Consider the following 26,292-nt stretch of genomic DNA (forward strand, 5'->3'; position numbering starts at 1 on the left):
GCACTTAAAGCACATGAATGCACTATCTTTCACCTTCCCCACACGCAGTTCACAGGGAGTGAGGTGACTTAGACGTATCCAGCAACTAAACACACATACATAGCTACACGTGTATGAATAATAAAGATATCTAAAATATGGATAAACGTGCACAACGCAGAACGTATAGAACACTACGCCACGTTAAAACATTGCAACATATGAAAGTATATGAAAGTATGTAAAGTATGTAAGCACGCACATGTCTGTGGCTTCCGATACTTTCCGTGCAGCCGCAGGTGGCCGAGGCTCAGGCCAGCGGTGGGACCGGGCGGCTCTGGCCTCAGCCCCGACCCCGACGGGCCAGGTGAGCAGGCGGCGAAGGGGGCGAGGGTAGCCCGGCCCTCAAGGAGTTACGGCGAATGATGACTTCATGCTAACCGCGGCCGCTCTCGGCCCCCCCGGGCCAGTTTCACAATCCCGCAGCATTCGGACGGGGCAAGCGCTCGGTCGCGCACACACCCCCGTGTTCTCATGCCGGATTTTCCCGGGCCATGAATAATCTCGAAGCCCCCTCGATAAATACACGTTCAGGGATGCCTGGAGCTCATTCAACCCACCAGCCTCACCGACGAGAAGGGGCCGGGGCCGGAGCAGAGAAGCCGCACCATGAAGTTTCCCCAGGGCTGTGACTGTGATCATGACTGTGGCCGTGACCGCTCTGGCCGCCGCCGGCCGCCCGCCCTCCGCGCCGCCGTCCTGCCGCCGCCGCTGTTGCTGCTCTTGCTGCTGCCGCGGGCTGCCGCCGCCCCGCTGCCCGCCGCCGACTCCTCGGGGGAGGCCGAACTGGAGGAGGCGGCGGCGCGGAGAGCGGCGCTGCCAGATTCGGTGCGGCTGGCCCGGCTGCTGCACGACCGGGCCACCCAGCTGCAGCAGGAGGTGGGTACGGGGCGACCCGGCGGCTCGCACACGCTCCCTCCCGTCCCGGGCTCTGCTGCCTCCGGACAAGGTGCGACGAAACCTCTCCGTGTTTCTCCCCAGATGTGCGAGAAGTTTACCGTCTGCGAGAACAGCATGGAAATGCTCCTCCGGAACGACCTCAACCTCCCAAAAGTGACAGAGGAAGATGGATGTCTGCTCACCGGCTTCGATGAGGCAAGGAACCACTCTCATTCTGCTCTTACTCTTTACACCTGAGGTCCCCAAGAACTGTGCAAGCTGACCTACAGCTGTTCTGCATGAGCATCATGCACTTACCTGTGCCATGTACACAGTATCACAACTGAGGCATTGTTGAGCTGTACCTGACTCTCTCACCTTTCTCTCTATTTCAGGATAAATGCTTGAGGAAGATCTCCAGCGGGCTTTATACATTCCAGACATACCTCGAATACATAAAAGAAACTTTTGCTAGTGAAAAGCAAAATGTTGAATCATTGTGCTATAGCACAGAGCACCTGGCACATACCATAAGACAGATGGTGAGTTGGCTTTAAATTCACTCCAGTAATTGCTGTGACTTAGCACTGATGTGTGCTCACAGAAATAGAGGTTTTGTGAAGCTGAACATCTCCCACCTTCATTTCTCTCAGCAGAAACAGGTGATGAGGCCTTGTGTTCAGATACCAGTGTTCCATGGTTTTCTTTCCTTAAAGAAACAACTCTTCTTTCTACTATCTATCATTATTTCTAACTTCCAAACCAACAACTAAATGTGTCATTGTTTTAAGGGAAACCTACTAACACTGCCTGGCTAAATAAGATTTCTCAGGGAGCTTGCTCCAAACCATAGAATAGTTCAGGGTGGAAGGGACTTCCAAAGCTTCATAGAACTGTAGTTCAGTCCTAGCCTTCTAGTATTGCAACCCTGTAAGTAGAAATAAGTCATTTGGTTTCTCTGTTTGCTTGTTTTAAATCCTCACAGAAACAAACCAAGCATTTTTACAATATTATTACTCTTTAAAACTCTCCCAAACAAGCTTCTAAGCCAAGGAATGTCGGGTAATGAGATAGCAGTGGCTTAAAACAAAACTAAAACAAATCAAGGAAGATCATTAGATTCAGAATGCAAGTTAATAACTTGACTAAATAGAAGGTGCTGCCTATTGCAGAGCCTGCAATCATCATTAAAACCCCCTCTTAATTCTTTACAAATACCTGATCCTCAACCTAATTTGTGACAGTTGCTCTCTGTTTTGGAGAGCTCTGAAACATCACACTTCAAAAATTCACTTCATTCCTGCAGTTCTTACTCATGTTAATAACCCTTAACATAAATACTTCCTTCATCATCAGGGAAACTATCTGCCTGAGTAAGAACCACCAAGGTGAGTAAGGACTGCAGAAATCCCAGAGTATTATTTCCTTCGAAGTGTTTTTTTGGCATCTGAAAAGCCCATGGTGTTTGCCATACCTTTCCCAAGGTGTTTATTTATGTCCATCATTCTTTAAGTGAAAGGGAGCAGAACTGCTTTTTTCCACACTCTGCTAACTAAGAATAATGGTCCCATCATAAGACAGCCCCTGGTTTCCAACTTGGTATATTAGTTTGCAGAAAGTTTGTTTCATAATGAGAGGAGACTAACTTTTAGGGGGAAAACTAGTAGGATCAAGGGTTTGCTGAACAGCTGGAACTACACCTTGTAGAAACTAGAGAGGTTTTGAGAAAGAGTGGAGTCTTGATCTTCAGGTGGACATTTTTCTTTAGGAGAGAAGTCTATCTGCTATTTAAGGCAAGGAAAGCAAGGGCAGAATCTGTCACTTGTGGTCAGGTAGATCCATCAGCATGATACCTGTTCAGGTATTCAGACACAAACTTTGACAGTGCGTAACAAGAAGCTGGATGTGTCAGTAACCAGGTGTATGAGCAGAATCCACTCCCAGTTAATCTGGACAGAAAGAATATTCATCTTACTGAATTCCACACACAAAAAGAGGAGAAGATACTCCAGAAGGAAATGCACATGCTTTTGTCACTTGTTAAAGGATAGGCAAGGTCCTACAACCAAGATGATGCAGGTAGTTTGTTAGTATCTAACGTCAAACCATCTAAACCAGCTCCATGACGAGGGTGATTAACTCTCATTTTCGAAGTCACCTACCTGCTCCATAGGACAAGTTTTTAAAAGGCATTTGGGTACTGGATGCTGGCACTGCCAGGCAGCATTAGGTACAGAACTCCTTTTATTCATCTTGCAGTGGGGAACCCACACAGCAGTGAAAGCTGGTGACACAGCCTCCCACATGCCTAACGGCCTGGCAAGTAAGAATCAAGCAGTGAAACAAGTTTGACATCTTTGAAAAATTAATCTACTACAAAATGTGAGAGTAGTCCAATGGCATCTAATTAACTTATGACTCAGTGTAGCAGCCAGCACAGGTTAGGACAAATCACCATCAGTATCTCCACCATTAACCAGCAGGAGAGGTGTATCCAGCGCAGTGAGTTGGACCACATCAGATGTGGCATTCAAACCAAAACAGTGTCGCTCAGACAAGACCCTCCTATTCTTCTGCAGCAATTGTTGATGACAGCAGCAGTGTACCTTAAGCCCCACTACAGAAGCAGGTCCCTGGGAGGCCTGTCACCCACCGCACAGGAAGGGCAGACACGCAGCTGGTTGGGACCACGTTATGTGTGTAAACTGATGCTCCCCAACAAGCTCAACTACAAGGTGCTAACCAGGGCACCCCGATTTGTGTTTTTCACAGGTGACCAATCCTGATGAAGTGATGATTCCAGACCCAGCTACCCGGGAATCCCTCCGTGCAAAGCTGAGGACCAGTAAGAGCTGGATAGAGAAAATAACCACCCACCTCATCCTGCGAGACTTTACTTCCTTCATGGAGAAAACTGTGAGGGCCGTTCGCTATCTGAGAAACACCGGGAGTTTCAGTGCCTGAATGTTTTAGTTCAGGCACAATCCTTTGTTACAAGTCTGTCAGGTGGCAGATGACAGTGTTGTTCTGTTTTAAGAACCAGAAATAGTAACAATGGTTTGCATTTATATACATTCCAATCCCCTTCCAGGAACCTATTTATTGTATTTAAAGGTATTTATTCGTTTCTGACGTTTCCTATTTATACTGTGGGCATTTAGAAGTAATTTAAACAAAGGGCGTATTTTATTCCATTTCTAATGGTACTCTTTAGGATATAAATTTATTTAATATGTATCCCCCCTCCCCCTCCCCAAAAAAACACCCTACAGTATTTTCAGAAGCCAGAATTTTTTATATATAACTTATGCTTTTAAAACTATTGGAGATGGTATTTATGACTTATTTATATTTTTTCAAACAAATAAAAGCTGATTTGTTTTTTAACAAAACCTCCTGCTGTGTAACCTGCTTGAACCTTAAAGACGACACAGGAACTCTTAACATGGCCAATCTTTAATGCCTGCAGTTATCAAAATGACCACTTTCAAGGGTTTGAATTGTATCTGCATGATGGGGGTTGGTCCCCCATGTAGCGCGCACATACACCCACAGACAGCTTGATCAACAGGTAACTCTTCAAATGGGATATAGGGAAGGAGAGGCACTGAGCATGACATTTAAGAATGAATACATTAAAGCATCACTGCTCTCAAGAAACAAATGAACAATGAGTCCCTTATGTTTAATAAGGAACACTCCATAAAACTGTAACCTTGTTTAAACAACCCCAATGGTACATCAACAGCTTTGACACGAACACTATCATCACCTGATAAGACTCATTGTTGTCGTCCATGGGAACGTTCAAACTTTGATTAAACATCTCTCCCCACTCCCCCAAGAAATAAAATTAAAATCTCAGGTGCTTTCCTTCGCTGACATAAATCAACATATTGCTGCTGAGATGTCAGTGACCCTTGATGACCTGATAGAACAGAATAAACCAGGTTGGAAGAGATCTTCAGGATCATCGCATCCAACCTATCATACACCACCACCTCATCAACTAAACCATGGCACTAAGTGCACCATCAAGTCTCCTCCTAAACACCTCCAATAATGGTGACTCCACCACCTCCCCGGGCAGCCCATTCCAATGGGCAATCACTCTCTCTATCAAGAACTTCTTCCTAACATCCATTTGGTGCAGCTGGAGACTGTGTCCTCTTGTTCCGGTGCTGGTTACCTGGGAGAAGAGACCAACCCCCATCTGGATTTAACCTCCCTTCAGGTAGTTGTAGAGAGCAACAAGGTCTCCCCTGAGCCTCTTCTTCTCCAGGCTAAGCAACCCCAGCTCCCTCAGCCTCTTCTCATAGGGCTTGTGTTCCAAATGCCTCACCCCCTTTGTTGCCTGTCTCTGGACACATTCCAGCAAGTCAACATCCTTCTTGAACTGAGGGGCCCAGAATTTGACACAGTACTCAAGGTGTGGCCTAACCAATGTAGTGTACAGGGGCAGAATGACCTCCCTGCATTTGTCTTTTGTCATTTATATTCCACTAGCATGGACAGGGTGCATAACATCAATGTATACATACGAATGCAATCCAGGTGCTCAGCCTGAGCACCAAACCATTCCTTAGCTCTATTATCTGCTTCATTGTGGCTGTGCAGTGCCCTCCTTTACCCAAACTCACAGCACACACAAGAGATGCAAGCAGCAGGAGTCCCCTGAAATTTGTCTCTACAAGTGGTGGAACACTAACTACCCTCTTTCTTGCAGCACAGTAGTGCAGATGAGGAGATGAAAGGCAAGCCCTGGAATGTGGATAAGGATGTCAGTAAACTCTTCTCTTCCTCTGAGCGATCTTACTGTCCACACACACATTCTGCAGCTGGGGATGCCAAAACAATGACCAGTCCACCCAAAGCCTGCACCTCAGAGGCTCAAAACAAAACAAACCACAGCTTTGCCCAATATGGTAAAACCAATGCCTTGAGTTGTGCAACATCTCAGGAAGGAATGAGGAGACCTCAAGGTGGTTACTGTCAAGATGTCTGTGGTAAACGAGTTTTTCACACAACACTGCCTCAGCTGTTCTGGTATGTGCTCTAAGAGACATAGGAAAGCCTGGTTTGGCTTTCCACAGCTTACCTTCACAAAGCCTTTCTCAGTGATCATTTGGTTAGGGACCATTCTGGCCCTTACCATGTCCACGATAGCTACGAGACCCATATGTGGATGTCACATTGGACCTTTTAAGGACTTTATTATTACTATCTGAGAACAGAAAGGGGCAAAAAAAGGAAGACAGACAGCCCAAAAAGAAAGGCAAGTCCTTGTCTCACATCTGCCAGGAGTGGGTAGCTGCCCGAGATCACCATTAGTTACCATGTACACTGCAGCTAAACAAACTCACACCAGTTTCCTCCTTGAATGCCAAGATGCATCCAAGATACAGGGTACTGAAATCTTGTGCAATTGATAGACAAGCATCCACACTTCCCACCAGCACCCTTCAGCTGGTGACCACCCCAAGATGTTCACAGCTCTGGTAAAGATGTAAATGGTAATACATTTAGGATGTAGTGAGCAAAGATTATTACTTGCTGGGTGGGGAGGTCAACTTTCAAGACCTTCCTAGAATGAAGGGCAGTGCTGATGCACACCACTGAGCTACCATCGTTCTATCTGTGGCTCTTCCACAGGCATTCACAGTTCTCAGGGTACTTCAGTACAGCAGCTGCCTTGCTGGCCACTTTTCTGCTGTCACTGTGCCAACTTCAGGGACTACCCCAGGAGAAGCACCACTTGCTGAAATGTACTCATTGGTGCTTGGCACATGGAAACCTGCAGTGGTAAATTCACATGGAAGTCAGAGAACTAGACACTACTGAGCACATTATGGGGCCTCTCAAAGCAAACAACTTACAATCCTTTCCCCAGTTTGCTGAGTAGAAAGTATTTTACAGAAATCAATTTTAATTGTCAGAGGTTAGGGTGAAGGGTTAGGTTTTGGGTTGGGTGAGGGTTAGGTTTAATGTTTGGGTTACAGACAGAGATTAGGGTTTAGTGGTAAGTTTAGGGTTAGGGCCTTAGGGTTTTGGCCGTAGGTTTAGGGTGAGGGATTAGAAACAGTGGTTAGGTTTAGGGCTAGGGCCATACACAATGACCAAGAAAACCACCAAACTCACAAGACTCTCTCAGCATCACACACCAAGCACCCCAGGGCTCTGTGGCTCCTTCTCTGACATGCATGTCTTTTTCATGCTCTTAACTTAAATTTCTTCTTCAAAAGCCTTGCTTGTTTTTCCTACTCTTTACTAACCTCCTTGTCTTTATTACTTTCAGGACTCTACCTTTCTCTATACCATCCTGTTTCTTAGCTCAATGTCTTTGTCCCCCTTTGCACAGTTTGCTGTATCCACAGTCAAGGGCAGACCCTCAGGAGATGATCCTGCAGGTAATGCTTTGCTAAAGGGGCTGAGACAATTGAGGGCTGAAGAGCTGTTGCCCACCATGATGATGCAGTAGTAACTGAAGATATTATAGAAACCAGAAATTGCTCCTGAATGGTAAACCCACCAGCAGCTGTTGTGATTAGCATATTGCTCCTTGTTGCACTCATTGACCTTACTCCAGCACTAAGAGCTCTCAGTCTCACAGGACTGCATCATAAATCCCACCCCAGGACAGAATCCATACTTGGCTGCAAAGGCCAGCAATTCACTTGGCAGAGATCAATACAGTCAAGTAGGGGAGCTGATGTTTGTTCTTTAAGTGTCTCACATCCAGCAGTAAAACAAATTTTTCCTCAGGTTTTGCTAGCAGAAAGGTGGAAAAGCAAAAATTAAAGATTAAAACACCTGGACCAAGTGACACCTAACTTTAAGTCCCTAGCCTAGAGCTTCAATAAAAACCAGAGTACCTCCACACTTTAGTCCAGAGACCTGCACTCTCCTCCCTAGCACCACCACAAAAAAACCCCACCTTGCTAAAAGTATCATATTTGCTGAAGCTGTTTCAGGGAACTATGATTATTTTTTGGTAGGAATCTGTTTAATGCATAACTACACAGAACACTTACAAGCACATCTGAAATGTGGGAAAATGAGCACAACTGCAACGTGAAAATGAGTAAGAGTGAAGTCACTTCAAAATATTGCTACTGAAGACTCCATTTCAAAACCTGAAAAATCTCAGGGGGATTAAATAAACACTTTTTCTTTAAGAGTTTCACTCACCTTTCAGCTAGGGCAAGGTATACAGAATGAAACATTGATTGTACACATTGTGCTACATACCAGAACTCAATTCAGCTTGACTTGAGTATACTATAAAGGACTCTTTTCCCTCAATTCAAAACCCCAGTGGTTCTATGCTAGTGACTTTCCTGAAACATACTTGTTTTTAAGAAAACAATAATTTCACTTCTCTCTACAACAGCAGTGAATAACCAAAAATTTGCTACTCCACATGCCTGAAGTGCAATTTATAAAAGTAAAAATGGCATAAGCAGTATTGATTCACTAACACCAAGTCTCCAAAAACTGAACTGCCACTACTTTAAAGGAAAATTTTCAGCATGGTGAGGTCACAGAATCTGGCCTGTGCTTGACACATCCAGGCTTATGTAAAACTTCTAATGAAAGAGAGAACACTTCCCTATTTCCCTACCTCTTGCCAAATACTATTATTCTTGGAAAGCAGCCAGAGCAAGCATGTAGCAGTTAAGAGCCACAAACCACATCCCCAAATGTCTCATGCAATAGAGCCTACGAAATACACTTCTGCAGGGTTTTGGGCCCATTCACCCAAGACTGGATTTTGGGCATTGTGTACCCTTGTGAAATGCAAATGGTGGTTTTGAAATAGCCAAGTTAATTCTACACTGATGTCTGTACCTCCCAAACCTGAGTATCTCAAGTTATTCCACTAGATTCAACAGCAGCAAAATGTTCCTGATTATGATTAGAGCTACTATCAGATCATTTAATTACTACTATAGTAAAGATCAGTCAAGAAAAAGGATCAGAATTTGAACTCCTTTCATAATTTAAGATATTTGAGCAGTTAGATTCATTTCAGGTTAGCATTAGAACAGCTGCACTAGCAACAGGACACAGGGTCACAAGAAGTGTTCTGTGCCCCTTCCTTGCTCTGCTCTCCTGACAGTGGTCTAGTATCATGAGCTATTCCACTACTTCCTGACATTTTATTTAATGATTAATGGAATTTTAAAGAACATGTTGCTTTCCATCAGCTCTCATAAATGTTCTGGACATTGCATTTTTCTTCTCACTTCTTCCCGTTCAATTTCTCGCCCTGAGCACATTTCTCATTTTCTTTCCAGTCCCATCTGTCCTTCTTGAACACAGCAAGATTTTACCATGTATTTCTGTAGCAGATGAGTAACTGAAGAATCTCCTATTCCTTAAAGGTCTTAGTTAAATGTAAGAACTGCCTGAAAATCTATGATGTTTTTAAAAAGCCCATCTGAAACCTAGAATACTTTTGTTGCAATGATTAATTCGGAGCAAACACACACTGCCATTTTTAATCACCGCACATACACAAACTAGCCTGCACAGCTCTCAAGGGCACACAGTCATCTACCCAAAGCAGCTTCTATTCACCAGAACACAAGCAGTGGCCATTTCTGTGCTTCAATTTATGTGTTATAAAGGAGAAAACCAACTGAAACCAAAGCAACAGTATTCCAGTGAGCAAGAGCTAGAGTAAAGATAAAGCACGTACCTCTAGTGTACTTGTGTTGTGGTTTTGTTTGGTTTTCCCCCCCCTCCAGTTCTACATCAATATCTTCCTTTTACAGCAAGAGCACACAGAGCACTTATGTCCTCCCACCTCATCCCAAATTGGAGAAAATGTACACAGTGTTTAAGGGTAAACTTTGCTAAAGCACACTTTTTACTATCTGACTATACTAGGAAATAAGTGTACACCTCCCCTCAATCCTTACTGTCTCCAGAGATAAACAAGTCCAAGAAGAAAGAAAAACTAAACTCACCAGGCCAGTGCAGTGACCAGCTGCTTACCAACATTCAGACCTGAAACCTTTGAAAAATATTGATGCATTTAAAGCATAAGCTCAGTTTTCCAGTTACTGTGATAGTAGAGAGGAAGCTTTACTCTAAAGACCATCATAACAAGCATAAATATAGGAGCTGAATGTCAGTGTACATTAAAAAAACCCCAAATAACCCACAGAGTGAGTTATCTTTTCCACAAGAAATTACCACATCACCTTTATGCAAAGACTTCATAACAATGTGTAGCCATTCAAATTGTATTTATTTAATTACACTGTAATGCAAATAAGTTAGGTCCATAGAAACTCCATTTTGTTGTATGTACAACCTATGCCACTAGCAAGGTGATTGAGCCAGCTGGTGTTAAGTGTCCACCTCATCCTCTGGAATGTATCTTCAGACACTTCTCTGTCCATTGGCTGGATCTAGAACAGGACCACCATATCCTTCATCCCCAAAGTAGACTAAAAGGGGAGGAGGGAGGAAACAAAAGTCAGATTTACAGTATACAGTTGTTTTTCAAATGGATACAGAACATTAAGTCTGGAGAACAGCCTTAAAAATATGCAGAATAACTGCCAGCCCCTAAAATAATGCCACCTTTAAAATGAAAGTCTTTAGAGCATGAACATGTGCTCAGAATAATGAGTGTCTGTCAGCTTCAGATTAGACCAAGCACATGCTTCTGGTATCTCTCTGTACATATACTCTGGTATGAAATACATACTTCATGCTGTGCAGAGACACTGAATGGACCAAGAGAAAAAGTCTCAAACTGCTAGCGAAGCTAAACATAGAAACACTGTCAGCAAACAAACAACTCCAAGTTAGGACCTAAGAAAATAGGAGATGTTACTGAAGTTGTAACATGATGTTGACAGCTTGAAGTTTGGGGTTTTTTCCCCCCTATTTTCTACTGTTAGAAGTAGCTCCCTTGAATTGTTGAAGCCTAAAAACGGGGTTTCTATGCAAAGCTAGAAGAGTTAATATACCACTTTGCAAACAATACAGTCCATCAGCAACTCGTTTCAGGAATACCTGGTTCTGCACAAAAAGAGTATTTCAAGGGGAAAAAAAAATAGAGTCACATTTTCTGCAATACTTTTGTTTGACCCACGGAAGCTCTCCAATTAAATTCAAACACCACAAGAATTCAAGTATTACTAACGGCATGACTAACAAACAGTCCCACAAGGAAGCGGCAACATGAGCAAACGTGCTCTGCTGCATGACAAATGACTAATCCTGAGGGATATAGCGCTTCCCCTCACACAGCTTTTACACAGCACTACTGTCCTACCTGCAAAGGCAGGAGGAGACTGGGCTGCTTTAAATTCACAAAGCTGAGAAGTTGCTCCTCAGTGCAGAGCTTTCAGAAACTAGCTCTAGTTCTACCAGATTAGACGTGCAGCTTCCATGCAAAGGTACAGGAACTCCCATACATTAAAAGCCATGGAAGATTAACAGAAAGGCCCTCCCATTAACTTGGGTTTTGTTGTCTTCCCATTTGGCTTTCCAATGAAACAAGAACCACAACTAGCTATGCTTTTAACTCTAAATAGTTAAGAGCAATAGATGAAAACAACTTTCACAGGTCCAGAGATAACACCCAAAACAGTGACTATCTGCACTGGGTTTGCAGGTACATTTGGAACCAATACATACCTCCAGATAGTTGGTTCAGGCATTCCAGGATCTGCACCTCTCTTAAAACCTGAAGTGAAACACAAAAATGGGTGTAGACCGCTACATAGTTAAATCACTATCAAATTATTCCAGCCCATTAAACTGCAATAAAGGAAGAAAACCTACGGAGCAGAGAACTGTGATCTCTCAAGTTGTTTACCAATCTGAACAAAACCAGCACATTCTTATCAGGGGGCAGAGAAAAATAAATGTATAGAGTTTGATTTAAGTGGAGATTTTGTGTTTTGTTTAAGGGGTTTTGTTGTTCTTTTGTTGGGGGTTTTGGGGGGTATTTTCTGTAGTTTCATTCCTACACCTGCAGCATTACCTGACTTAAAATTCAGGGACAACTACCTTTGTGAGATGGAGGGAGTTATCCACCCTGAAGAACAAGACACAGGTAGCTATACACACACTAACAGGTTTAAAATATTGTTCATCATGCAACTTTGTGAGGTGATGACACCTGCAAATGGTATAGGTGAGCACCACGAGTCCTAACAAGCAGCATTTGGCACCGACATCTGACGTGGAACTTAGAAGTAATCTTTCAACAACAGTTCACACTTCAGGAGGACAGAATTCTAAATGTTAAATCAATTAAAACCAAAATCTTCTATCTACTTTTTGAAAAGTCACCTTGTAGTAAAGCTTGCAAAGAAACAAGATGTTTGTCAATCTACTGACAACCAGGAAAGTGAAAAGAAAGTTAATTACAAGGAGTTTATGCCCATCTTATGGCTCAAATACCAGTTTGCTGAAGCAAATGTATGCTAGAGAAGGAACTGAAGGTTCAATGTATTAAATATTTGCTCACTGGACTGTAAATTAAGTCTTGAAGAATATTTAATACAGTTCATACAGTGTTCAACATGGTCTTTCTCCTACATTTGCTACCTAGAAATGGATGTTATATGAAAAACACATAATTTCCCTCTTTCATAAAGATTAAAGAGTTTATGTCAGTTTGCCTGGAACATGGGCTGTGAAGGTGAGCAGAAAAACTTCCAGTAACTTCACAGGCACTGGATTAGCCCTTTGAAGAGAACCTCGTGTGATGTGAGGCTGTTCAACAACCTGATCCACTTCCTTTGGCTGCCATGCTGTCCAGCAAAATTGCTTTAAAACTGATTAGGTTGTATCAGGAGTCACACTCTGCATGACTGTTCCGGCTTTCCCTCTGCTCACCATACTTTGAAATAAGCAAGCCAGGTTTAACAAAGCCATACTGGTCTAATTTACCTACTTAAACTGGGGGCAGCCACCTCAAAGCGAGTCTAAAACAAAAAACAAAGCAAGCAAACACACACCTCTAACCTGTGACCTCTAATTGTACGTTCACAAAGCAAGCTCCCCTCTACACCCCCCAGGCAACTCATCCTAAGGTAGAAAGCTTTTCAGAGAAAGTTAAAAGCTCCAAAATTTCGAGTTTCCTTGCCCAAGTTTAGCTCTGTGTGTATTTCATATACACAGGAGTCAATACAAAAGTTTACCTTGACATCAGTAACTGTGCAGTCTCTTCTGCTGCATCACACCGTCTAGCCTAGGTTCAAATGTAATCCCAATACCAGAAAGGTTCTTCCAACTCCACTGACTTTTGAGTGCATGCTACCTCCAAAGCAAGTAAAGGTGATCTGCATATCCCCATCTGCCTTAATGTCCTCTAATTAGACCAGATGAATTTGTAAGAAAGCAACAGAGATGCACAGCATGCTTTTTCTGGAGGTATTAAGTTAATCTACTGCAACTGAGTTTCACACCACTGTATCACAGAAGTGTAAGAGGCACCCTTATATTAGTGCAACTGTAAACACAGTAAGATGGATTTATATCAATTAATTAATTTTCTTGGTGTCCCTCACAGGACATCCTTCCCATACTCACAGATACTGTCATAACAATAAAATCAAAATGAAACTTCACCAAGAGCAAAATTAGGTCACAAAACACCGCTGCAATTATCACCAACTTTTTCCTGACTGTTACATGTTCTGCAAACAATCAAATTGGACACTGCATTCCTCTCAGTTAATTAGAACAACCCAACGGCTTTGACTGTGAGCACATCAAGCTCCCAGCCCTCCTGCCAGCTTCACGTGCTTTTCCCTAAAGGACCAGCAGAGTTGGGGCGGAAAGCAAGCCACATGAACCACAGAGATCAGGCCTCTTGGGACCTCCTGTCATAGAAGGAGAGAGGCAGGCCTACTGCACACGTGCACATCTTAAGTAGGTCAGGGTTTTTAACAAGGACCGCTGATAGCACATAGCCCAAACTCAGAACTACCATGTAGTAATGATGCTCAGCCAACTCTAAAGCAGAAGGAAGCAAAAGGCATTCTGGCCACCGAGGCATGACATCAAGGCATTCCTCGAATGCTCCACAAAAGTTCAGAAACTAGAACCACACCAACTAGTGAGGAATTGTAACCTCTGCCTAGACTCAAATTCAACCTCAGGGGCCGGCACCCCCCTCGGTGCCAGGCAGCTGAGCTCCTGGCCGCAGTTCTCTCCTCACATGACAACTCCCTACTGGAATAAACACAACACCTGGCCTACCAGTCAGTCACTGTTTCGTATGCTGCTAAAACGCTCCACTGCATTCTCAACGCACTGGCGCCCGCTCACTGGGCGCACTGGCTCAGCTCCTCGCTCCCAGCGCGGGAACGGCCTCCAGGATAAGAAAAGGGCAGAACAGCTTTGAGGAAAAATAAGAAGTAGTTTTTTAAAAGGTGCACCTCGTAGTTCTGTTAATAGCGAGCCCTGACCCCTCCACCGCGGGCCCGCAGGCCCCCACACAGGCCCAGCGGGCTGCAGGCCGCTGCCGGGAGCTCAGCGCAGGCGCGGTGAGGGCTGCAGGCCCCGGCCGCCGGCGGAGCGCGCTGCAGGCCGGCACTACCGGGCCCGGGCCGCCAGGCCGCAGCGGCCTCAGGCTCCTCAGCTGCCCTATCCGCCACCCAACGCCACCCACTCGCCCGAGCCGGTCCCCCGCCCCGCCACTGACCTAGGTAGAGCACAACTGGGATGAAGCCCCAGCGGATGGCGAACTGGCCGCCCTTAAAGAGCTGCTGCAGGCGCTGTTTGGCCTCCTTGCTAAGCCTCGGCATCGCGGCGGCAGGGCAGCGAAGGGAGAGGGAGGAGGAGGAGCACCGTGTCACGCTGCACCAGCGGCGGTGGGCGGGACCGCATCGCGCCGCCGAGCTGCGGGGAGGAGACACCCCGTCAGCGGCGGAGGGCTGGGCTGCCCTGGGAAGAGCGAGGAGATGCCCGCTGCCAGCTATATTCCGCTGGGCTCGCCGCCGGGCATGCGCGGCGCGGCAGGGTGCTGAGGCCTGCGGCGCCGGCTGCGGCCCGGCCCGTCCAGCCCAGCCCAGCCCCGTGGGCCAAGGGTGACAGCCCAAGGGCAGCCCGCTGGAGCCGGGGCGCTTGTTCGAGGGTGATCGGGTTACCAAAGCTGAGGGTCTGCTTCGCGGGCCTGTAGGTCCTGCATTTATGTATTTGTGTTTTTTTCCCGGAGCTCCCCAGGTATGCGCACGCTTTGCACGCCGCCTCTGGAGGCTAGGTAGTGCCTTGTGGTAAGTGAAAAGTAGACACGGAGCGATAAGAAAAATGTGTCTGGATGGAATTGGAAATGCCTCTCCGTCTCTGATCCCAGACTGCAATGTATTCCGTCTGTGGAAATGCGGAGTTCTGCGAGCAACAACTGACTAGAAATATGGGGAGAGGTGTTCTGGTTTTTGACCTAATATCTGCGGGGGAAACAAATGCCAATACAGCGCTTAGGACTGCTTAAAACTCAGAGCCTGGATAGGTACTGCAGTAATCTCTTTTAGAACTAATAAAGGAACAGTCTCTGCAAGAAGCTCTTGCAGTGCCAACCCCCAAACTATTGTCTGACACCACTACGTACACCGTGTCCTGCTGTGTGATATCAGTGCCGCTGATTCAGTTACATCATCTCTGCTATGTTTTTATTCTTTCTCAGGCAGTCTGCTGCCTTTTGCAGTAATACCAGATCCAAGCCTTCAGGTTCCTAGTATTACTAAGGTGGGTCTAGTATTTAACTGTAGCAGTCCACAGCAGACTAGCCAGTCTGCTCTTAACAGTTTTAAAGGTGAGTCTGTACTTGCTAACGAAGGCACGTATTCCTACTTTGTCATATCTGGCCTGGAACCTGTACAGCAGAGGATTGCTGCATTTCTGCTCTTGAGTACTATATAACAATTGTTAAATTATTGCAGGGATAGTCTTCCATTCAAGCTAGAAATTCTACCTTAAAAATTTTGAGTCATCAAGCCATTCTATCCATAGGTTTGCATTAGCTTTCAAACTTTTTTGTATGTTACTCTTGTCAAACTTTTCAAACATCTACTTTTAGGTAGAATTGTATAAACATTCACAGTGAAAAATTTGCTATTCTTCCAGACAAGTGTAGTGTGAGAGGCACATTAATTTGTCAGTAATGGCATGCCACACTGCACAGAGAAAAAGCTCAAACCAATGGACCACCTTTTCTGACCCTTGCAAAGAAAGAGAAGCGGTTGCTGCAGGAACCTGTTCTTCAGCACAATACAAATTAAGTTGATTTTCCTTTGTAGATGAGACCAAATCAGGTGTTTCCACCATATAATTACTGTTACAGCATGCTCTTTCTAAGCATACAAATCCAACTGTTCATTACAGCACACATCTTCTTAATAATCTGTTACAGTAAAGTGTGAGCTGCTGTATTGGAATTACATTCAAAAGATAAACTTCTTGTAGTTTTAGTGTAAGTGGGGGTCAGAAGGTCAAAGGTGCTGAATAGCTGACCCAAATGATTCAACAGCTCAGGCTTCATTGGGTATAAAACGGTTTAACAGTGTTACACGTGATACAGGACATTCTTACTGTGGATGTTCTTGGGAAAGGATACTCACAAAACTGTGTCTTGGGTACCAGCTGCTTCATTCCATCACACATCAAGTCAAGGAGTAATTTTCAGAGCACAAAAAACTTTCCTTGATAGCTCATGTTTCTCGTATCTGCTAATCCTAACATTTGACTTAAAGCTTGTAGGTTGATGCCTGTATTTAACCATGGAAACTAGGAAATGAACAGCAAGAAAGCTAATATTTCTTTGCTATTACTCTCTTAGAAACAAAATCACTGCTGTGGCCCAGGGGAGCAGAAGTGCATGTGTTTTGTATGCCAATAAAACAGAGGATTACAGACTGATGCTGAGAAAGGGTCTCTGCAAACTAAGAGAAGTGACTGGAGAGCAGCACTTCTTCTATCACAACACACATCCAGAGTCTGGAACTGTCCAAAGTATCATATTTGCAGTTAATAAAACCCATCAACAACAAATAACCCAACAAAACCCCACAACAAAAAGAAACACAGAACAACAAACAAAAAACCCCAACAACACAAACCCCAGAGCATCCCAACAGAAAAGGTTTGTACTGACTCCAGAAGTTCCCTGTGCCTTTATTTGACTCCTGTTGCACATAGGCTGTTAGAGGGTCCAAGAGTTTATGAGCTCTTTGGTGAGCTATTGACTCAGCCAAAGGGTATAAAAGAACATCAGTCATCCTTCCTGTGAGTTCAAGCTAGTGGAAGGGAACAGCTCAGTTGAAATATTGAAAACTGGCCTCTAAAACCAAAGATGCCTTTGACTGAGGATGGAACAAATCAGCTAGCTAGTAATACTCAGAGAAATGAATACTGTTACAGAAATAGGATGTTGTGCTCTGGGTGTCTATAATATATTGAGGTAGTGCTACTATGAAGGTTATTGGTTTTACTTGATACCTTTTTTTCCTTATGGCTGCTGATGAAGACAAAAACACTTGGGAGTGGTGTATCCATTAAGTAAGACAAATAAGAGCCCCAGCTGCTGGAGTGACAAAATTAGTAACACCATATGTGTTGAAAGTTGGGGGGTTATAAAACAACCTCTTTGAATTTCTTCTGCCTTGTGTGATCAGCAGCAATAAAACCAGGAATAAAATTGCAAAGGTTTTGACTCGGAAAACAAGAATATGAATCCTGTTGTTTTATTAACTTGATTAGCAGTGATTCCACAAGTGCTCTTTTCCTAGCAAATAAATACCACTAAACACTCCTCGTTAACCAGCCAAGTGTTTCTGGTTTCATGGGTAAAGGAAAGAATTAAGATTCTTACGGACATGACTAAATCTCTTCAAGCATCGGTCTCTGGTTCTGGGAAATAACGCAAGTTGGTTTGATGGTTTTAGCTTGTCTTTGGGTTTTATTGCAAAAAGTACATTTCAGGTTAAAGAATTCTAGACCTCTAAAGAGGGCTCTTTGAGACTGGGTCTTAGGAAGTTCTTCAGTATGAGGGTGGTGACGCTATGGAATAGGTTGCGTGGGGAGGTTGTGGTTGCCTCCTCCCTTGGGGTGTTCAAGACCAGGTTGGGTGGGGCCTTGAGAGGTGTCCCTGCGCATGGCAGGGAGGTTGGAGTAGAGGATCTCCAAGGTCCCTTCCAACTGAAGCCATTCTATGGTGATTCTACGATGTTAGCACACCACAAAGTAAAGCCATCCAACAGTATATGCAACTCAGAAGGCAGAAGAAGGAGACAAGTGACACACTGAAGTTTGTGAAAAATCACTGTAAATGACACAGAAAATCCCTGTAGATCTCCATTATGTACTTATCACTCCACTTCTGAGATTTCCCCTACAATTTGCTGTCAAAAACCTGCATAATATTCACCTGCTTGAGAATAAAGTTTGGCTTTGTTTAGGAGGAGCTTACTACAGTATATCTTTCTTATTTGAGCATTACAGTGTAAATCAATGTAAATACTACAAGGGCGTAAGCAAGAAGTACTTCACGTTTCCATTAGGGGCTGAATCTTTCTGAGATCAGTAAACCCAGCATACTGTGACTAGACATGCTGTTTTGCTTCATTATGATGCTCAAACTATGTTTTTATTGTGCCCTAGTAATGATGAGCCTTTTCCTCCCTTCCATTTCAGTGTTCCCATTCACCAAGTCTAATAAATTGCAGATATTCTGCAGCACTGCTGGCCTGGGAAATGTTCCTTGGCACTTCACAGAGAGAGGAACAGAAATGGGAAGCACAGTCAGGCTGAAAAAAGGAATAAGGCTGTCCCATTACATCATGTGGCAAATGATGTGGCTCTAAAAACATCCCTTACCTGGGTGTTACTAAGACCTAGATTACTTAGGAGTGGATATATTGCTGATGTCATGATCTTAGGTCATAGCCTGGACTTGATGATCTCAGAGGCCTTTTCCAGCCTCAATAATTCTGTGATTCTATGTTTGAGGTTTTGCACTTAGCCTGTTTTCAAAACCTACTTGGAAATGCAGAGCAATGATGCATATAAAACATACCCTTCGTGTGAATTTCCGTGTGATACTTGTTGGCTCTGCACCAATCCGCTCTCTGATAAAGGATCCTTGTAGGAAACATGCTGTTGTCAGGTGCCTACCTTGAAAATGAGAACAATTGTCAGTGGTAGGAACTGTGTCCAGTTCTGGGCCCCCCCAGTTTAAGAAGGACATTGAGACACTTGAACGTGTCCAGAGAAGGGCAACAAGGCTGGGGAGAGGCCTCGAGCACAGCCCTGTGAGGAGAGGCTGAGGGAGCTGGGATTGTTTAGCCTGGAGAAGAAGAGGCTCAGGGGAGACCTTACTGCTGTCTACAACTACCTGAGGCAGGGTTGTAGCCAGAAGGGAGTTGGTCTCTTCTCTCAGGCAACCAGCACCAGAGCAAGAGGGCACAGTCTCAAGCTGCACCAGGGGAAGTTTAGGCTGGAGGTGAGGAGAAAGTTCTTCACTGAGAGAGTCATTTGTCATTGGAATGGGCTGCCCTGGGAGGTGGTGGAGTCACTGTCCATGGAGGGGTTCAAGAGGGTATTGGATGTGGCACTTGGTGCCATGGTTTAGTCATGAGGTCTGTGGTGACAGGTTGGACTCGATGATCTTTGAAGTCTCTTCCAACCTTGGTGATACTGTGAAAAAGCAAAGTGTACTGATTTTGTATATTCAGCACAATAACTCTACCAGCTGTTTAAAAATACAACAAAACTGAGGTGTAATAGAGAGCTGACTGCAAGCACAGCAGTGATTTCATTATTTTTCATTACAGCTCCTGAAGCCAGTGAAGGAGAAACAGCAGTCTTGAGGTGAGACAGTATTCAGAAGAGCATCATGAAATGCTTTTAGAGACCTTTGAGAACTGCCATTGTGCTTCAAAATTTAATACTGTCTGCCGCAGAACTTTGCTGCTTACTTTCCCATTCCCCCCAACTTCACTTAATAATGAAGTGTTACACTCAAGCTGCTGCACCTTTTACCAGGAGTGGTTCCCCTAAAAACACAGCAGTTCTTAAAGGCATGGTTGTATGATTGCAGTTCTTGGCCGAGGATGAGAACAGCCATCTGATTCCTTGCATACTTTCAGTGATACGCAAAAAATCTGATGGATTAAAGGATTTTCTGAGGCCAAAACGAATATCCATATTTACTCATTCTTTGCTTCCTCTCTTCAGTGAGTATTTGTTGTAATAGACATTCTTAGCATCCATCTACAAAAGCTAAGCATGCTGCTGAAAGAACTGTTTCTGGTAATGTGGTGGTTGAAAATCATAACTGACTGATGCACAGCATTTGCTTTGCTGATTTACAGCAGTACTTATCGATGGACTCTGCATTGCTTTGTGTCCAGTTCTGGGCCCCTCAGTTTAGGAAAGATGCTGACTTGCTGGAATGTGTCCAGATGAGGGTAACAAAGCTGGTGAGGGGTTTGGAGCACAAGCCCTATGAGGAGAGGCTGAGGGAGCTGGGGTTGCTTAGCCTGGAGAAGAGGAGGCTCAGGGGAGACCTTGTTGCTGTCTACAACTACCTGAAGGGAGGTTGTAGCCAGGTGGGGGTTGGTCTCTTCTCCCAGGCAACCAGCACCAGAGCAAGAGGTCAGTCTCAAGCTGCACCAGGGGATGTTTAGGCTGGATGTTAGGAAGAAATTCTTCATAGAGAGAGTGATTGCCCATTGGAATGGGCTGCCTGGGGAGGCGGTGGAGTCGCCATCACTGGAGGTGATTAGAAGGAGACTTGATGGTGCACTTAGTGCCATGGTTTAGTTGATGAGGTGGTGTTGGATGATAGGTTGCACTCGATGATCTCAAAGGTCTCTTCCAACCTGTTTTATTCTATTCTATTCTTCCAGAATATGAGTTTGTTCTAGTTTTTTGTCTTAAATCACTGTGAAAAACAGCACTGTGTATATCCCAGAGTATTCTTTTTTCCTTTGGTGCCCCTAAAGCAGTGTTTGCTAAAATTAAGAATGACAACTTTTTTAGCTATAAATTAAGTTTTGTTTTAGCATAGCTTTAATTTAAACAATTTAATTCTTACTTTGAAGGTAGTCATCATAAGAGTTTGTAACAGTTTTGGATGCAGATTGCAGAGTTCAGAGCACAATAGGAAAGGTTACAGTGTGTATTTTTAAGATCTTGAATAAGATTACCCTGGCAACAAATAAATGTGTGTAAACTGAAACCTAAATGTTGAACAAATTAGATGAACTGAACACAGGTATTAATTTATCTTGATTGTTCACTTTGGCTGAATTAACTTCAGAAACACATGGTTAAACCTTTTGTCATCTTCCTCATTCAGCATGGCCAACCATGACTAACAAAGCTCCATCAGAACATGTTGCATGAACTTCCCTCTGAGGTAACACTCCGGGAAGAACTGCCTTTCAGAGCTTGAAATTGAACCAGTATTGACAAAAGCACCAGCATTTGTCTGCCTGGTTTTCACATTTCAATAGTTCAGATTCTGCTGAAAATTCTGTTGAGATCTTCAGCTTGTGGAAGATTAGAATCAGTAATTTAGTATTATAATGAGGAATAATTAAGGCTTTTCACAGATACCAGAAGGTGATCAAGGAAATTTCTTCCTTTGCAAGTCTGGATTAAATGAAGCACAGCTCATGGTTAATGAATGAAGTTTTTACTACTCTATTAGAATTTAATCTCTCCAATTGCTCTCACTTTTGCCTTTCATACAGAAGTTCTGTCCAGACTTAATCTATTTTAGCGTAATTGTCTTTAGCCCAGACAAATACTCTTAGATTTTACTAGTTTGAAAAGTATTGTCGAGTAGCTACACAAGTTTACCTTCTCTGTATGCAGTGTTTCAGTGTCACAATGCTGCTGCTTTCCAGGTAGAATTATTGAAGATCTCAAAATGCAGCATGCCAGTCACTTCAGACACCATTTCCTTGGACCCCAGTTCAAGAGGGTGGGTTGTAACAGTACATACTGGAGTGATTGCTGAGATTTCAGTAGCTATTTGCATGGCAAAACCAGACAACAACAACAAATACAGTAAGGACAGATTAGTTGTGTGCCTTTCATTGCTTCTTCCACAATGCTGCATGGACTTCTAAAGTTTTTATTCTCAAGTGATGGCCATTTCAACAAGAATTGTGGCAGGTGCAGAGGACATGAAAGAAATTTCTCTGCTTTATGAAGTCTTCTAGGCATGCTTGGCACAAGCTATGCATCTGACCCTGATTTTCAAGCATTTGAAAGGCCCAATTAAAATGACATTTCTCTCCTACTTTTTTTAGTTATTTTGTTTTTCAAGTGTAAATTTGGTAGATCTCTGAAGAAGCCACATTTTACTCCCTTTATTTTAGGTTTAGGTAGCAGTTACAGGAGATTAGGTGCCGTTAAGTGCAGCAAGCTATGAAGACGAGAAATTAAGTGCTCTGGAGGCTTTTCAACTTGATCACATCTTCCAGTGCATAATGGCACAGATTGTGCATTCCAGACACAAATGTCATCTTGCAGTTAAAATCATACCAGATGAATCTATATGAGTAAGCATAACTAAGATAGCTTTGTGGGGTTTTCCACTGGTTAGGTTGCTATTTTAAATATAGAAAAGAAAAGGAGTCCTCCTGAGGTAAGAGATGAGTTAATTGCATGTGGGATTTGTGATGGAAAGGTTTCTCTAAAACAAACACAGCAATAAAAGTTGTTCTTCTTTCCTTTTAGGTCATAGAAGGAAGACTGCTTCTAGTGACAAGAGGACTAGATTAAGGCTGATGCTGGTCTCTTTTAGGACATTAGTACTTGAGTAGTACATACAACACTCTATTAGCAGTGTGTATGGCATCTATTGGAATCATTAATTGTATCATAGCAAAGTACTTTTCTCTGGATCTTCTATTAAATGCCTTTAAAACCATGTAGAGAATGTTGCTTCCCATGTTGTATATTAGTTCCAGGAACCTGGATATGAATGATACGCTGGTGAGCTTTTGAAACCCGAAGCCCAAGGCTCTGCCAGGGAGCCTAAACAGGACTTTAAAAAGAAATTGACAGATTAATTAACTGCTCTTAAAAAACTTGAAAAGAAACATTGGCTAAGGGCCTCACTTCATAAATTGTATTAGCTTCTATTAATTTACTTCCTCCACTCCATTACAAAAAGATACTATTAATCCAGACTTTATTAGCACCATTTCCTTAAAGCCAGTGGAGGGCAGACTTGAATTGGAAACCATTGTTGCTGCTTTGGTTACTTGAATTTAAAACGCCAGATCGTCACCTGCTTTGAGCTCCAGGGACTGCCTCATGACTTCACTACTCTTCTAATTACACTTGTGCTAGGTAAAAGCTTCTTTGCAATTGCTGTTGGAGAAAAGGAGTGTTTTGCTACGTCACAGTAGGAATAGTGAATGTTTAACTAAAGATGCTATTATGAAAGTGTATTAGCAGCTGTGTGTTATTCACTGGGGAGAATCCACAATGCTTAATAATTAACCACGTAGATCTTAAGATGGATTTCAGAAGCCAGTGAATAGTGTCATCTCCATTTTACAAGTGAAGAAACTGAGGAATAAAGTGGTAGCCTTGCAAATTGCCTGTCTAGGTGACCTAGCAAACCAGGTCTGTGAGATCTAGTCCCAGGCTCAAGCACATCTTTTGCACAACTCAACTATGGCATGCCTGTCTCTTGCAAATATTATGGATACAATTGCTAGCACCCAGGTTTCTGAAGCTGAAACACTAATGGCATAGGCAGGTAGTCTGACAGGCAGGTTGTAGCTCTTGAGAAGAATATTCTCAAGAAGATGAGTGGCAATCAGCTAAAGATCCATGTTAAAGGTAGTATTTTATTGTCAAAGTAAGGTTGTGCTCCTTCCGAGGAATCAACTGCCTTTCCGTTTAGACCTTTAAAGCCATTCTAATCTCTGTAGTAGGAAATGTATGGTTAAAAAGTCAGTCTGCACACAGGTGAAGTACTAAGATTCTAATAGATTCTTTTTCCCTGAATGCAGATTATGAGAGAGACAGCAGCCTCACCCAGCCCACCATATGTCCCCTACCTGTGTTCAGTAATGCTCATGGATTTACTGAGGTTTGTCATTAAAAGCCCTTTGTCGTGGACACTAAATCAAATAGCTAAATCTAATCACTGTTTTTATTTGATTAAATACATTTATTCCACTTCCTTCATGTGCTTAGGAGGTTGTTACCCCTTGTAATAGCTTTTTAAATTATTCACAAATACACTGATTGTTTTTTAAGTCTATAAACCTTAAACTGTTCTTTTGCTTTCCAGAAAAGACTGGAGGCATGCCCTTAGAAATCTTGCCATGCCTAAGACTCCTGTAAGATACACCACAAAACATTTGGTGCTGCATGTTGCAGTGCAACTCCATTTGCAGAATGAATGAGCACATCACACGATGCCTTTTTATTCCCACCCCACTTTTTTTTCTTACTGCTGGTTTGCAGGGGACATCTGTTTATGGTGGGAATTAATCACTGGGTTGTATGGTTCCAAGGAAAATGACTGCACTGGCAATCAGAATGTGAATGAGGGGGCATTTACAGTTTGGAGTCAGATACTGTATGACCTATTACTCTGTTACTCAGTTTTGGTATATTTATTAGACAAATCACATTAAAGTAGAGTCAGAAATATGTGGGAGTGATTTAAAGTAAATTAAAACAACGTGGGAATTACTCCAAAACTTCTTACTGTAAGTTCAAGCAATCACTTTCAGATTAACCTTCAAGGAATTAAGTCCAGAGACAGAGATCTGCAGGGAGGGCTTTCAGACAACCTTGTAACTGACTTTTGAACTCTATGTTCAAGATTTTCCAAGTACCACGTGAAGGTTTGTAAGAATACATTACAAGAGTCCGGTTGTAAGTCCTTGTGGAATTTGCTGTATCACAAACCAGTAGTTACCATTAATTTTCTAAATTACTGTTTGTTTCACTGTAAGTGTACTGACTAAACCCATTTCTTCATGACCATTTTATGGGGATCTCACTGTAACATAGCAGTCCTAAGCATTAGCACATTAATCAGCTTTCTGATAAAGTTGTATTCTTCCTGCTCAGTAGGGCATAAGGCCCAGTTCATAGAGGACGGTGTCAGCATTTGCAGAGTAACCAGCACTCTAAAGGCTGAAAAAATACTGAGGCACAAACATTTTTCACCAGCTGCCTGGCAAGTTGCAATGGCCCTGAAATCACAGTATCACAGTATAACTAAGGTTGGAAGAGACCTCGAGGATCATTGAGTCCAACCTGTCTCCACAGACCTCACGACTAGACCATGGCACCAAGTGCCACATCCAATCCCCTCTTGAACACCTCCAGGGATGGTGACTCCACCACCTCCCTGGGCAGCCCATTCCAATGACAAATGACTCGCTCGGTGAAGAACTTTCTCCTCACCTCAAGTCTAAACCTCCCCTGGCACAACTTGAGACTGTGTCCCCTTGTTCTGGTGCTGGTTGCCTGGGAGAAGAGACCAACCCCTTCCTGGCTACAACCACCTTTCAAGTAGAAACTAGTTTGTAACTCACGGGAAAGACTCTGCTTTCCACAGGAACAACGCTGGCATCTAAACTAGCATGTCTTAAGTTGTCTAGAGCCTGCAGCTCACACACATGTATGTATACAGACAGGCATGCATTAGGTGTACATAAATCACAGAATGGGTTGGAAGGGACTTTAAGATCATCTAGTTCCAACTGCCCTGCTATAGGCAGAGACACCTCCCACTGGACCAGGTTGCTCAAAACTTCTTTCAGCCTGACCTCGAACGCTTCCAGGGAGGGGGCATCCACAGCTTCCCAGGGCAGCCTGTTCCAGTGTCTCACCACCCTCACTGTAAAGAATTTCTTCCTAATATCCAGTCTAAATCCACCCTAAGTGTACCTTTACAGTATAGAACTGCAGGCTTATCAGAACTAATTTAAGATGAGTCTGGATACCAATAGCAGCACCATCACCAAGTGTATATATATCTATGTTTATATGTGTAGATACCTATATACACATACAGCAGACCTCAGCTGCAGCTTGTAAGTACTCGATATTTCAGCTACCTAGGACCACATATGCAAATATTTGACATTAGAAAATAAGGAATGTTTTCACTGGAGTGATAAGGTTGGTAGGAGTTCTGTAGTAAAGGCAGAGAGAGTTCTCCTGGATTCTCTGATTCTAGTTTCCACAACATTTTCTTTTTAAATAAATGTTCACACACTAAGCCCTTGTGGTGAATGCTGTGCCAGAGCCCAGTGCAAGCCTTGAAAAAGCCAGAAAGTGTGTGTGATGACAAAAATAATCAAGGGCTATGCTTAGATGGACAAGCTCTGTGGTTGCATGCTGGGT

General features: G+C 43.4%; 2 protein-coding genes, 1 long non-coding RNA gene and 1 other non-coding gene across 4 annotated transcripts; 3 read left to right on the forward strand and 1 right to left on the reverse strand.

The window, feature by feature from the left end:
* The first annotated feature begins 434 nt into the window (after positions 1 to 434).
* On the forward strand, positions 435 to 3,882 carry IL6 (interleukin 6). Its single transcript, XM_054161395.1, has 4 exons — positions 435 to 918; positions 1,021 to 1,134; positions 1,314 to 1,460; positions 3,691 to 3,882. Exons 1-4 carry the CDS (start codon positions 649 to 651, stop codon positions 3,880 to 3,882), a joined length of 723 nt encoding a protein of 240 aa, XP_054017370.1. The 5' UTR covers positions 435 to 648.
* A 6,225-nt stretch (positions 3,883 to 10,107) lies between these two features.
* Positions 10,108 to 14,752, reverse strand: TOMM7 (translocase of outer mitochondrial membrane 7). The gene is made up of 3 exons (XM_054161175.1): positions 14,600 to 14,752; positions 11,578 to 11,626; positions 10,108 to 10,376 (listed from the first exon to the last, which is right to left on the reverse strand). Exons 1-3 carry the CDS (start codon positions 14,700 to 14,702, stop codon positions 10,361 to 10,363), a joined length of 168 nt encoding a protein of 55 aa, XP_054017150.1. The 5' UTR covers positions 14,703 to 14,752; the 3' UTR covers positions 10,108 to 10,360.
* Positions 14,753 to 14,979: 227 nt separating this feature from the next.
* On the forward strand, positions 14,980 to 22,076 carry LOC128897183 (uncharacterized). The gene is made up of 3 exons (XR_008462231.1): positions 14,980 to 15,170; positions 19,725 to 19,761; positions 21,807 to 22,076. It is a non-coding gene; the product is annotated as an uncharacterized LOC128897183 (long non-coding RNA).
* LOC128897221 (small nucleolar RNA SNORD93) lies at positions 19,995 to 20,083 on the forward strand. The gene has a single exon (XR_008462240.1). It is a non-coding gene; the product is annotated as a small nucleolar RNA SNORD93 (small nucleolar RNA).
* Positions 22,077 to 26,292: the final 4,216 nt, after the last annotated feature.

This window comes from Dryobates pubescens, chromosome 4 (assembly GCF_014839835.1).
Source record: "Dryobates pubescens isolate bDryPub1 chromosome 4, bDryPub1.pri, whole genome shotgun sequence".
NCBI lineage: Eukaryota > Metazoa > Chordata > Aves > Piciformes > Picidae > Dryobates > Dryobates pubescens.